At 30.6% G+C, this 15,566-nt stretch overlaps 1 protein-coding gene across 1 annotated transcript; it reads right to left on the reverse strand.

Moving 5' to 3' along the window:
- Nucleotides 1,011-6,025, reverse strand: LOC109343654 (inositol-3-phosphate synthase-like). The gene is made up of 10 exons (XM_019582064.1): nucleotides 5,755-6,025; nucleotides 5,601-5,669; nucleotides 5,366-5,501; nucleotides 4,370-4,617; nucleotides 4,039-4,265; nucleotides 3,427-3,542; nucleotides 2,736-2,912; nucleotides 2,406-2,594; nucleotides 1,983-2,045; nucleotides 1,011-1,403 (listed from the first exon to the last, which is right to left on the reverse strand). The coding sequence occupies exons 1-10, from the start codon at nucleotides 5,928-5,930 to the stop codon at nucleotides 1,284-1,286; spliced, it is 1,521 nt and encodes a 506-aa protein (XP_019437609.1). The 5' UTR covers nucleotides 5,931-6,025; the 3' UTR covers nucleotides 1,011-1,283.

Here is a 15,566-nt window from a genome sequence, read left to right on the forward strand (position 1 = left end):
GGTAAGGGACCAAAAATGAGTTAGTTTAATAGTGTATGACTCTACTAAATTTCTAGAATGGCCAAAAAGTCATGAGCTCGATTCTAAGAGTTCGATTCATAAGCATTAGTTACTTATCCAAAAGATTGAGGAAATACTCTTAGAAGTATAAAAAAAAGAAACAATGATAAGGGCCAAAATGACATCTCAGTATAGGTTTTGGTGAGATATTAATGAGTTTTATTTTAATTTTTTACACCAAGGCTCTCAAATTTGAGAATCGAAAACTAATATACATTCGTAGGGTTAACCAAAATGAGTTTTTATCTATTAATTAAGTCTTATTTTCCATACAAATTATGACAAAGAATGACTAATATATTTGTTGTGTTAGTATGGCCCAGCTTCACTAAATAATTCAGCTCTTGTATTGTTGCTGGCCATATTTATTATTCTTTACATTTCTTTTCTCAATCTTTGAAGCTATTGTGTAGGACTGAATATCACATAATTCCTCAGATTATTTATCTAAATTCTAGGATATTACTGCAACATTGTATAAATGCAAGTTCTGATATTATAAATTGATATCATAGCCAGAACATTAAAACAGTGGAAAACTTAGAACCTTGCACAAACAAGTAACTACAGTACTGCATGAGGTTTCAACATTTGATTTTAGCGACTCAGGGATAAAGTGACTATTTATTCCCGAGTTAACAGGTTCGAGTCGCGGAAACTCTCCTTTATGGGGAATAAAATACTGAAGAGGTATTTAAACTTTTGGGTGACACACTCGGTATATTCACAGGTCTATGAGGTCGCATATCAGAACTGGGGTGTCACAATTACAATTCATAATCATATATTTAGTATCCAATATAATTGATTCTAGACATCACTAACTAAAAGTCTGGTGCACTCGACCGCTTATTTTCTTTTCACGTCAACTTTATACAAGATATTTATTATATTAGGCCCTGCCTCTAAAAAATGCTTAAATCCAAGAGGGGAAGGACAATTAACATCACCAATTGAGCACAAAATACACAATAGTCAATATAATTTATTATTTTTACATATTTTGACTAAGTAGACAAACTCATAAGTTCATGTAGTAAAACACAAAACATTGCCCTCCTCTTAAAATAAACATGCAGAAGCAAAGACAAGACAAATATTACACTAACTGAAAACATGAGCTAATATATTCTTAACATGAAAAAAAAGGCATAAGTTTCTTGAATATTCATCTAGAATATCCCAACAGTTATTAATTATGATTTCCTAATTCTAGAGCTTCTTCACTTGTACTCAAGAATCATGTTGTTCTCAGGAGCCAATCCAACACAAGCTCTCATGATGTTCTCTAACATAGCCCTTTGCTTTGACAAAGCATTCACCACTGGTGTACCAGGTGGTACCTGTCAAACATTATCTCATTAGTCACCTAAACTATGTTAGACCTGTCTGCGACCGGGGAGTTTATAATCACCGTGAAATCTTATTGTTAACTAGATATGGGAAGAGTGAAAAGTTACAAGAGAGACATTACGTCTTGAAGGCAATCGTCTCATGGGCCTTTTCACAATTGAAATTGCGAACCACATCACGTGATGCAGCCACAATATTGTGGACCGGATCACGTGACACCGAATCAAAATGATGCAGCCACATTAGACTATATTTAGAACCATTGGACCGCTTCAAACCGCATCAAATTCAAAAATATTTTCTAATCACAAAATAATTACAACGCAATGGTCACTATCCGCAATCGCATTAACCACAACTGTGACTAAAATCGCAACTACAATTTAAAACATTAGATATTTTCTATTTATCTAATGTGACATTTCATACTTGAATATACTCAACAAAACATTATATCTAAAGCCATTAATACTAAGCTCGACAAACTTAACTTATTTTTTTATATGAAAAATAAGCATTTACATTTATGTAAGTAACATTGAATCAAGTATCAGATGGATTGGACTCACCAAAGGAGCTTTTGTAAGATAACTGAGGATTGTAGCAACAGGGTGGAATGAATGAAACTTACCCTAAAGGAACACAAGAAAAAAAGCTACCTCAGAACATGGAAGGTTAAAATAAAAAGAGTAAATACTCGTTTTAGTCCCTCATGTTTTCGACCTTACCCGTTTTGTCCTTCAAAAATGGAAAAACTCAAAATGGTCTCCAAAAATTCCAAATGTGCGTCAAATTAGTCCCTACCAGGTGTTGTAAAAAATGACTAATTTGACTAACATTTAAAAATTTTGGGAACCATTTTGGTTTTTCTATTTTTGAGGGACTTGGTTAGGTCGAAAAATATGAGAACTAAAATGTGTATTTACTCAAATAGACTATTACACATAAAGAATGTAAAGAAGCAATGAAATGGTTAAGCAATGCAGACAAACCTCAGCTTCATTCTTAAACTCAATTCTAGTACTGAGCTCAGCAAGAAGGACCAAGTCCAAGATAATAGGAGCAGCCAAAAGTGAATCCTCACATGTGTTGTGTAACACAATTGTGTTCTTTCCACCCATGAAAATCTCTGAAGTGTATTCATCCATAGCTCTCTTGCTATCTGCTACATAAGGCACATACTACAAGCGCGAAAAATCGGAGAAATTAAGAGACCAAAAATGTACATACGAGACGAAGAAACATAGACAAAAGGTTCGACAAACAACAATAATCAAGCCTTAATCTCAATAGGTACGAAAAGTTGTCGAATAAAAAATTACCTTAATAACAACAACATGGTCTGGATGTTCACCAGGCCCATAAAGAATGCCATTGCTGTTAACCATGTCATCGACCACGTTGCTCTTCGAGATTTCCTTGGAGCGGAAGGTTTGTGGTGCTGAGAGATTCATGCCATCATTGTTTCCAAGATGATTGTAACTCACAATTGATGTTGGCTGCAATGTTATTCATCAACAAAAGATTCTTAGTTAAAAACCAATTCAATTCTTCTCTTTTAACCAAAGAAAATGAGTATAATGCATACATTGAAGTACTAGGCATACAAACAAATAGAATTAGCTATCTTAGTTGGAAGTAACACTTATGATATTTATAGCATATATGACATTAGGAATGTTTCAAATTGCGGACTGCATCACGTGATGCGGCCGTAATATTGCAGTTGCGATGACTTGCGCAATCGCATCACACTGATGCGATCACAACAGGCTGCAATGCAATTGCATCGGACCGCATTAGGCAGTAACACAACCGCATCGGTCCGCATCAGGCTGCAATGCAACTCCATTGGTCCGCATCAGGCCACATCGATGTCAAAAATGTGTTTTTGCTTATAAAATAATTCACACCACAACGGCCACAATAACCGCAATCGCAATAACTATAACCGCACTCGTAACTATAATTTAAAACAATGGATATCAGTATTGAAAAGAACATTTAATATACCTTGATACCAGCCCCTACAAGAAAATCCACCAAAACAGATTTCATTTTGGTCTGACCACTCTTGAAATCATCTCCACCAATCAAACTGTTCTTCTTAATGGCAAGATCAATCAGCCCTGATGTCAATACAAGCAAAAACATTGAAACACAATTCTCTCATTTGGTAGAGAATCGGGAATTGGTTATTATGTACCAATTCATTGTTCTTTTACGAATTGGTTCCCTATAAGGAAAGAATCAGATTTTCACCTACAATTTTAAGTAAAAGAAAGAACAAAGAAAAGAAGAGTAATTGGTGATGTGATGTATACTCATCTAAATGAATGAGTTATACAAACAAGAAAGAATTTTATGATTGGGTATTTCTCCGATGAAGCAAAAGTTGATTCAAACTTACAAGAACCAATACTAAAAATGATTCAGCACGGAGCTATACAAACCCTACTAAATATATCTGAACGTACCGATATCTAATAGGGTAACTATACGTATTACACTATTGCATATCAGTATCCGTACTAAAGAGAACCACATATTAAGTGACTATCAGCAAAAGTTAACAAATTTGGATAAATATTCAACTGAAAAATAGAAAACTAGCAAGCAACAAACCTGGAACAAAAGTATTCTGAGGGCTTCCATTGATGAAAGGAACATTTTCCATAACACAAGCCAAAGCATACAAGGTAGAAGGAGAAATCTCAGTCTCATTTCTGTCCACAGCAGCCAAGAGATTTTCTATGGTGTCATTTAATCCCACAGTAACATTACTATACCTCTCAGTATTTGCAGTCCACAGAACAATAACCCTATCAACTTTATTAGCTTCCTTAAACTCCCTAAGTTCATGTCATTAGAGGGAACAAATTCAGTAACTTTGAAGCTGAATATAGCAAAAGTACACTGTTACAATTTTACATATACTTTTAAAAGTTGAATTTACTTTATGTCATTGATGATATGTTGAATTTGTTCTTTCTTAGTACCCTTTATAACATTATTGGCACGTTCTCCTTGATTAGCAGCAATGAAATCAGGGTCATAGATTCCAGGGAGTGGAACCATTGATTCCATGTAAGGTCTCAATTGTTTCTGCAATTCAATATCAAACACTTTGGCTCTGCCCATTGCATCAGCCAGGTTCATGTTACTTATATCCCATCCTCCAAAAACTATGTCATCAGGGTTCACCTGCATATTTTATATAGATTTTTTAGTCTAAATGGTCAAGTTTTATATCATATACTTCAACATATCTTAGTCTAATTGCCATATTAGGTAGTAATTATGAGGTCAGGAGTTCAAATCTTGAAAACAGTCTCTCCGCTTGTAAAGTAAGACCGTATATATCTGCTATTCATAGACCCATTAAGTGAAAGCCTTATACAGTGGACTGCCCTTAGCCGACCCATTTAGTGAGATAAAAGCTTGGTTGTTGTTGTTAAAATTAATTAATCAACTCTAGGACTAGAGGGTCAATTTTATGATATAGCTCCAAAGTTTTAATTAGTGGTAACAATTGTGATTTCATAAACTTCCAAAACCTACTATGGGCAAATACAATAGATGCGGCTATAATTGTGATTGCATGCAGTTTGGACAACTTTGAAAACCTTAAAACTTTGGTACCAAACACAAATCCATATTTAAAATTAAACATCGAATAAATCAACATATCTTATATCATAACTTAAAATAATTATATAAAAACTTCACTCAGTTTAAATTAGATTGGTGAAATTAATTAATCAATTTTAAGACTAAAATAAATGGTCAATTTTATAATATAATTCAAGACATCTTGGAATATAACTTAGATAATAAAAACAAAAATGAAAAAACTGGCCCATCAAAACTTCAAACAATTTAAATTAGGCTGATAAAATCAATAAAAATAAAGGAAATAATATGATTGATTTAACATATATAGTATTATTACCATTGGAAGCAAGCTCTTAAATGGGGCATAAATTTCCTCTCCTTGAAAAGACCCTACTCTGATAGCTGAAGCTTGAGTCAGAGACCCAAAGTTGTTAGCTTGTTGAATCTTGTCCTTTGTTGCCCATGAAATACCCCTAAAAATCATAAATACAAAAAATTAACCATAAAAATTTCATTTTTCAATTAAACACTATAACAAAAATAAAATGGGAAATGGAAAAAAAAAAACTAACTCTTTATTTGCAATAACACCACCAGTGAGGGTTGAACCATTGTTTCCACCCCACCCCACAAGCATTACCCTGATCCAAAAATAAAAAAAAAGTAAAAAAAATAAAAATAAAAATAATAAGAAAAAAAGAAAAGGTTTTAGATTTAGGAACAAACCCCAATTTAGGAACATGGGTTTTGGTTTTAAACTCATATTTTACAGTTTTGGGTTTAACAATCCACTCATTGTTGTTATGAACAAGTTCAGTTGTTTCATAATTGTACACTGACTGAATCTCAGATTCAGTGTACTTAACATTAGGACTCTGAACCTTAAAGTTCTCAATGAACATGTTTCTCAACAAATGGAAATGAAAGTAACAAACAAGAGAAGAAAGAGAATTTTTTTGGAGAACCCTTCTTTCTCTTTCTCTTGAAAATTTAGTTACAACTTGCTTTGTGCTCTTATATATATATATATATAAATAAAGAGAGAGAAAATAAGTGATTGTGGATCTACATGTGTGATGATTTGATTGGTGTGAGAATAATGTTATTAATTTGTTGAAGTTTATTCTGGTTAATTTAGGAATTATCACATAAAATAAAGTCAATAAGTGTGTCGACAATCACTTCTTGTATCTACCAATAAGATGTTGATTTAGTAGTGTAAGATCTCGTTAGATCTTCTGGATGACCAAAAGGTTAAGGATTCAATTCCTGTGAGCGACACTTGTTGGGAGAGACAATCATGGACTCCGAAATAAATTAGTTACTTATCACAAGGTGAAAGGATACTACTATTGGTAGTATTAACTAAAAAAATCACTTCATGTCTCCCAGTTCATATCGATATCGTGTAATACTAAATATTCAATTTTTATATATTTTATTTTGGTGAATCAAAATGTAATTTTTGTGTTAGAAATATAATATTTTTCTTTATTATAATGTCCAATTTAAGGTGAGAGTAATGATTAATGTATTAGTGGTGATTAACTATGATTACATAGTTTTTTTTTGTAAAAATAAATAATAATAGTGGCAAAATAGAAAAGTAAAAATTTGACTGTATTAATAGTTACATCATATTTTGGGGATTTTCAATATGAAAATAGTAGGATGGTGCGTGCAAAATTTAATTTGCTTTAATTTAAGAGTCTTAATACACTTTTAAGTATAACAGACTAAATCTTATTTGAATGTCATTTTAGAGGTTACAAGTTGCTTTTAAAAAAAATACTGTTAGACTTTAAAACTTGATTTTAATATAATTTTGAATTGTAAACTTTTAGCTTCAAGTGAAATATTTTTATAATTATATATGGGGTAGTTAAGTCATGTAAAATGAATTATAAGTGTATAGTTTGAGATCCTCAATGTAAATTCTGCCATTCTCCTATTTTCTTATTCCCTCTACCATTTTTATTCTAAGACCTTCTATAAACCTCTAATTTGAGTATTTGACGATAATAATATGTTTTTTATTTAAAATTTAAATTAAGACTACAAAAAATAGTGCAATAAATAAGTTCTAATAGTTGTAGAAACAAATAAATAAGTAACACTTTGACAATTTCCGATAAAAATAAATAAATACAAACGTTATTATCTCTCCTTTTTACATGATTTTAATCTTAAGAAGTGATTAAAGGATATTTGATAAGAAAACTTAGAATATGTATAGTCAATTATTTATCATTCATGTATTAATTATTATTGGATTTTAAATAATAAAAAAATCATATATATGAATTGTGAATGATACATTGATCGTATATATACTTTATACTAATAATATATAAATATTAAACTCATTTTTAATGTATCAAATATTATATATTTAGGTATAATGAACTAGTTTTGAATAAATCCCACACGCTTCAACTTATAGATGTTAATTAAAAAATACATAATTTGTCACTAAACAGAGTTGACATGATAACTTGATACATCATTTTAAATATTTAATATTTTAGATACATAGGCTCACGTGATGATAAATATAAAATAAAAATATACCAAAATTAATATAAAAATAAATATACATAAATGAATAGATTAATTTTGGCATGTCATAAAAATAGGTAAATAATCACTCATACCCAATCTAATGTGTGACTTTTAATTTTAAGGCAAAGATTACCAAAGTTAAATATTTTAAATGATTTGAAAATATATAAGTATTTTTTGGTGCTGAAAATATATGACTATATATTGAAAGCATACAAAACAAATAGATCGTAACTAACAATGTACAAAGAATTAGACCAATCATAAACTGCAATTAGAATTATAAAACTCCAAATATAGCCGTGATACCAATATCAAGGAAATTGCATGGCAATATAAATAAATATAGAAATAGTTCACTGCAACCTATTACTGTATAATATTTGTTGTTTTAAAGTATGTTGTACTCTATATATATCATAAGTTTAAAATTTATGCACTAACAATATAATTTTTTTATACTATCATTACATCGTCCATTATTGATTTGTATTACTTTTGTTTAAGAGTCAACGATAATTAATAAATCAATGGTGAATCATTTACTAACAGTGTAAAAAATACTTACACTATCAGTTATACATATTAAATCATTTTATTAATCAATGAAAATAAAATAGTATATGAAATGATATATTTTTATAAATATGTGTAATTAGCCAAAGATGGCAAGTGTGATGTGGACAATTTGGGAAAAGAAGACACTGGAATGTTAAATAAGGCCAAACAGTGATTTTAAGGGAAAGAAATCCTTATTCTAACTTGGTGTCCATAATTCTGTTCCGTCCACTTATGCCTAGACACGTAAATTTAATATATTGTTTTTGGAAAATGAAATTAAAATAAAATCTTAGTTTTTATAGGTTAGTAAGCACTCATTAGTTCGGGAAAGGGATATATGAAGCTTAATGGACAGAAGATCATGTTCCCATTATAACTTGTGAGTTTTGAACAAGGATTACCTGTCCCTAAAAGTTCACATAGTCATATACCAAATCAATTACATTCCAATAAGTAACATATAAAAGTTATTTTATGTTTTCATGATTATTCTTTTTAATTACACTACAATCTTTAATTATATTAGGACATCATTGTGATACTTAAAATGAGATAAGTGATCCCCATCTGTGAGTTTTCAAGATGTCCAGGAAATTTTGGTAAGCTCTTGATTACTCTACTCCCCACGCTCCAATCTAAGCCACTTGTATATGCTCAAATATTATTGGTTATTGAAGCTCCCATAGATGAAAGACTCGTGTAGAAATATATATATATATAGTAAAGTTTTTAATAAAATTTTGATAATATAATAAAAATCTACTTAATTAAAATTTAGTCATAAATTTTAGTACAAAAATATAAATACGGTTGTCTTCAAATATATGGAAAAATGGGGTTGATTTTAATGAATTCATGAGTGTGACTTGATGAGGATTTTTTGTCAAATGCTTGGTAAGACCTTTACCATGTAACCTTTTAAATGGAGTGTAATATTTAAAGGTTAAGTTAATAATAATTAAATAGTACAATAATCAATATTTGTCATAACAATGAATAGTCAATACTCAGTACCCTTAGATTTGTTATAAACTAATAAGAATTTGTACAATACGCGTTAAAAAGAGGGGAATGAAGAGTAAATATTGTTTTGGTATTACAAAATAGGAATTACAAGCAATTAGTTTAGCCTCCTAACATAAAAAATATATTAAGTAGTTTTCTCAAGAGAAGAGAGTATGAAGTTGGTAATGTATATGATAAGATATTATATCCTCAAGTAATAAAATATGAATTTAATATGTATATATTAATAGTGTAAGTATTTTACATTGTCAGTAAATCATCCATCATTCATATGTTAACTATTATTAACTCTCTAACAAAAGTAATACAAATCAATGATGAATAATGTGATGTCAATATAAAAAACTTTGATGCATAGATTTTAAACTCATAAAATATTTAATTCAATAAAGCTTGATTTTTGATTTTTTGGGTACACACCATGTTTGATTCCTTTAATTAATTAATTATTTTACTATTTTTTTCATAAAAAATAAATTGAAAAAGGTGAAATCCTAAATAATATCTAGAATTAAAGAGAATTAAAAAAATTAAAGAAAGGTTTACAAAATTTCCTAGAATGAATGGTCAAGATATGAAATATGATTTTTTAATTTACTCATAAAGTAAATGTACCCCTCCAATTTGGTATATATATATATATATAATATCTATACAATTTAATATAAAAATTCAACCCTAATTAGTTAATATTTACATATTTTAAATAATAAAAGTATAAGCATCTATTGCACAGTCAAATATTGAAGCAAGAATTCTTTGAGCAGTGAATGATTCCCAATGAGTGATGATGCGTAGGATCCAGCAAAGCGAATAAAAGGAAATTAAATTCGTTGGTCCTGCTCAATCCTATTCAATGTTTTAGAAGAAAAAAAAAAAACAATAATATATTCTCCTACTAATTTTGTTACCTTAAGAAAGTGACACATGTCATTATAAACTAATCATTAATAAATAAAACATGTCATTAACTTGTGAGTATGAGGATTAATAGAAGAATGTAGTATTATGATATATTATTTTTCTGAAAAAGCAATTCGAAACTTGTTTCTTATTCTATCTATATTATTATAATTCAATGCATTACTTTTTATTGGCAAACATATATCAACCGTGTATTGTTAGGGTTTGGTGAAAGCTCAAAATAAAGCATACTCAATTCTCGTTAGACTTTTTTTATACCAAAGTTACATGGTTGAAAAAACCAGTAGTGGTGAATCATTACTTTTTAATTATTATTATAAAGAATTGATGGAATTGTCAATAAATACAAGTAAATATTGAATTAATAATTATTTGATTGTATTAGTATATGGAAGATCTCGCTAGATTTTTAATACTGAGTTTTTTATTGATTAGTGATTCAGTTTCATGTATGTAAAAAATAATGGTTGAGACAAATGTATATTTACTTCAATAATCTCTTTGTCTTGAAAGAAAATCATTTTTGACGTGTGATTTGTACACCCACACAAGAAAAAGTTTCAAAAATATAGGGGTGAAAAAATTGACATAGAAATATTGTAAAAACATATAAAAAATGGAAACAAAACAAATAATATCTTAATTCTTCATAGTGTAATGCTTGCCAAATGCCATAGACATAGAGACTAGAGACATCACCATGTAAAAAACTATAATAAAATGGTGAATATTAGTGATATATGCCTTCAATTCTTTTGTATAAATATTTTTTGGCTAAATAATGCAGGGTACATTGTATATGGGCAACATATGAAAGACAAGATTCAACATTAAATCATTAATTATGGTGATGTAGCATCTTCATGGTTAATTATGAATATATTATTGAATGATGTTAATTATAAAAATGGCAAAAAACAACCTAATATCTGGTAATTCATTTTTACATATAAAAATTATAATTATCAAGAACTCAACAAAACACTCAAATTTGTCAAAGAGTGAATCCTGTAAATATTATAACTTTTCATATTTGTTTGATAAAAAAAATTTCACACAGATTTCAAATCATTAAAAAATAAAGGAACATGAATACTATATATCATTAAAAATAAAAATTAAACAGTGATTCCATTAGTCATAATAAAAAAGAAGTTTCTAGTCAATGACTTATTATTAGGGCCGTGTTGGAATTTCTGACAATTTATGGGTCACAAATATAATTCTATAATTGTGTTATGACCATTATGTAATTAGCCAAAATATAAAATGATATTCAATAATTAATTTGGTGGCTAATGGCGTATGTGTCATGAAATAATATAAGTGTAGATACCTTCAGGCAATTTCTGATTTGATGAAGGGACTGAATCAGAATTATTGCAACTAAAGTAGTAACCACTACATGTTACTTTTATGGGTTATGGTCCCCATTTGTAGAGCATCAGGTTTTCAGGGTGTAAGGTTGAGGAGAATAAGGTAGGATGAGAATAGTGTTATTCATCATGGGATAACACTATCCACTCATCCATAAGGTACATAAGGCATAAGGATAAGCTCCTTCTCACAAGATAGAAAACACTCAAGAAACTAAGGAATTCTCTTATTCCCCTCTAGAGAGAAACTAAGGAAAACCGTAAGGCGCTCTATCATCTGGAAGATCATCGCACCCTCATACCTTCGAGATTCCGGAAATGGCTCAACAAGGTATGTTCTTCATCTGCACCATGAACTCATTTGAGGTTTCTTCGGTCTGGACCATGGTTGTTCCATTTGGGTCTATGTATGGGCATAGACATTAGGTTGTGAGAACAAAGTCATGGTCATAAGGACTTCCACATTTAATATATGGATTTCGGATGGAGAAATTCTCAAACAGGTCGATCCTAACATATTTGAGGTCTTGTGCACGTGAAAAAACATACGCCCCAAGTCTATTAAAAAATTATAAATATTTTTTCATGAAGATTAGGGAAATTGTGATTATATATTCTCACACTTTATGTTCTTCAAAGGTTTATGCATAAAAATGAAGTTCGTTAAATTTTACTAAATTCTAACATTAACAACTAAAAACATCGATATCATATATAGCTCAAGCTTATGACTTTATATTATCAGTTTATTATACAATGTTAATGTTATATATCTATTATTTGCACCACAGTTAATATTTATATGCTTTTATGCATTTGTCAAAATGAACGTGCCCCGTGTGATAAATATCTAATAAAATCTTCAATTTTATCTCATTTGCAGAATATATGAATTTGCTTTTCTCCCCTGCAACATATATATTAAAATATTTACATGTATTGTTATATATATATATATATATCTATATATATATATATCTAACAAAACCTTGGATAACTCCTCCTTGAACAAATGAATTTGATTTTTTCCTTTTATGAAGCGTCAGGTTTTTAATATTCATGTTAGTGTATTAAGCTTTTTACTACTGAACTTTAGCACGTGGTAATGCTTATGTAATTTTCAATTGTACCAATTTATTTAGAGTGTAAAATCTGTGCACTGACAGTGTAAAGTTTTTTACACTATTAGTATATCATCCACCACTGATTTGTATTACTTTTGTTTGAGAGTCAATAATGATTAATAAATTAATGGTGGATAATTGACTGACAGTGTAAAAAACATTTACACTGTCAGTGTATACATATTAAATCCATTTATTTATTTGAAAGTTTGATTTATTATTTTACTGCAATAAGAAGCTCTTAATTTGTTGCTCATTGGTATAAGTCTTAATTAACTAACATCTATAACCAAAGAAACTACACCTTTGGTTCTTCTTCTAACAATAGGTGCATATAGCAATACTTTGATATTCATAAGTGATGTTCACTATTTGCTCTTTCTATCTTATATTGATTATTATTGTGCAATTAGTTCATCTCATATTGATTATTCTTTGATGAGCTGAAAAAAATATAAGGATATTTTCAGAGTATTGAAACAACACAAATGTTGCAAATCAGTTATCAAGATCACTCATATATATATATAATCACCGACAATGTCTTAATTAATATTAAAATTGATTTTAAGACTTATTTTTTCTTCTTCAAAAAATTGGGTTGAGCACATAATATTCATATTTATCATCAATTGGCTGAGTTTATTATTTTATAGTTGTTGTGTAACAAGTTCATTTGTAATTGACAAAGCTTCTCTTTTCTTGGAATAACATAATAGATGATGTTGGGAATGCTTGAAATATGTTATTGTATCCCACATTATCTAGTATCAGAATAGAATAGAATATCAATGTTATATATTGGATTCAAGTCCCTTGCTGTAATGTGCACCATATGTAAACACCAAATAGAAACACCCCATGGGCAGGTGGGCCCATGGGTGTGCTAGGGTTTGTGATCCTTATTCTCTAATGATATTTTGGTAGCCGCTCAGCGCTCCCGGGGACGTAGGCACAATTGGCTGAACCCCGTTAACAAATTCTCTTGTTTCTTCTCTTCTATTTATTCTATGCACATTATTTGATTGCTTGTGACCAACACTGCGCAACGATCGCTTCCGCTGCACCAACAATTGGTATCAGAGCCAATTGGTAGTTGGCTCTTAACCCGGATGTCAGATAATGGCTAAAGATGCTCTTAACCAACAATGTATGTGTTCATTTAGAATCCCATAAGTTCATGTATTGGGTTAGGATCAAGGTGGAGATAAGGACTCATAGTGTTGAGTTTGACATAGAGAATATCTCTCTAGATGTTGAGAAAATGTTCTCATTTGAGATGAGAAGTGAAATATCCTAATGGCATAGTGAAGGATGTTAATTGTTAGCAGACCCACAAAAGCTCAGAGGTGTTGACCGACTTTGATGTAGAGGGTAACATGAGCATTGGCTTTGATGCAAGTTGTAACACAAACATTAGTAGAGATGCAGGGGTGTGACATGGGCATTGGCTTGGATGCAAGGATGTGACATAGACATTAGTTAGTATTGACAGAATGTGTGTGATGTGGGTATACTCCTTATGGTGGAGTATGATAGTTCTTTTGAACTAGGGTTGTCGAAGTAGATAATGGTGGTAGCGGTTGAGGCTTTCCAAGAAAGTTCCAAGGTTCAATTTGACTGAGTATTGAAGTGAACGATTGTTGGTGAACTTTTGTGTAGAGTGAAGAGTCACAAGTGAGACACCACGTCTTGAACCAAAAGCTTAAGGCATTAGTTCCATGAACTTTTCCTTCTTATAAACTCTTCCACTCCTCCCCGCATATCCAATGTGTGACTTCACACTTAAATAAATCTAACAGATGTAATAATGAAGAAAATAATAATCAAGGAGTTGTTCAATGTCCAAGAAGAGTAGTGAACATTTTGTGTTTTAAACTTTTAATTTGTTGTGCTACTATTACATGGATTCTCATTCTTAATTAGACTCCACATATACTAATATGGAGTCAAAATTTTGACTTAACTAATTACCAATTTTTTTATTTATTTTTACTACTGAAACTTTAGCATGTTATAATTTATTGTTGAACTTTAGAAAGCTATAATCCTTACATAATTCTTGATTGTGCCTACTTATTTAATTGGAAGTTTGTTTTATTATTTTGCTGTAGTTGAAAACTCTTGGACAATTAATAATTGGATGTACCATGATTATTAATATTTGTACAATTGTTAATCAATTATATTGGCAATATAAGTTTCAACCAAAGTTGTTTACCACCATCTATGGATACATTAATATAAATGTGTCATATAATTTCAATGTTAATAATAATTTATTACAAATGCACATATAATCTATGGCTTGAGATTTGTTTAAATACACACATCATATAAAATAAGTTTTAAATAGTAAGTATAATTTTGTTCAACACATGTAGCTAAAATTACATATTTATACTATAATCTATAAAAAAAAATCAAAATTACTTATTTAGTTATTTGACACAATAAAAAATCACTTATTCAACTGGTTTATTCAACTACCGTGGAAGTTGTTTAACATATGTGTTTTCATTGTAACATTTTCAATAGGAAGTTTTATTAAGCAACATTGGTGATGTCACTGCTCATGAAGACAAGATCAAGCAACAAGCCAACTCTGACCGAGCTAAGTATGCGCATGAGCATGGCCAGGCCAGCATCAGTGCCAAGGTGCATGAGCCTGACCGAGCATTAGTGCCGAGGCACACGAGTCTGACCGAGCCAAGTGCCAAGGCACACCAGCATGACTGAGACAGGAGCACTAGCACGAGCCTGACCGAGCCAAGTGCCAAGGCACACCAGCATGACCGAGACAGGAGCACCAGCACGAGTCTGACCGAGCCAAGTGCCAGCCTGACCGAGACAGCAACACCAGCACTATGGGCCAGCCTGACCGAGACAGCAGCACCACTCGTGCAGGCAGAATCTGTTTCTTGTGTTCCAAGCAAACGTGGAGGAAACGTGATTGATTTCTTTT

Source organism: Lupinus angustifolius, chromosome LG03 (assembly GCF_001865875.1).
Source record: "Lupinus angustifolius cultivar Tanjil chromosome LG03, LupAngTanjil_v1.0, whole genome shotgun sequence".
NCBI lineage: Eukaryota > Viridiplantae > Streptophyta > Magnoliopsida > Fabales > Fabaceae > Lupinus > Lupinus angustifolius.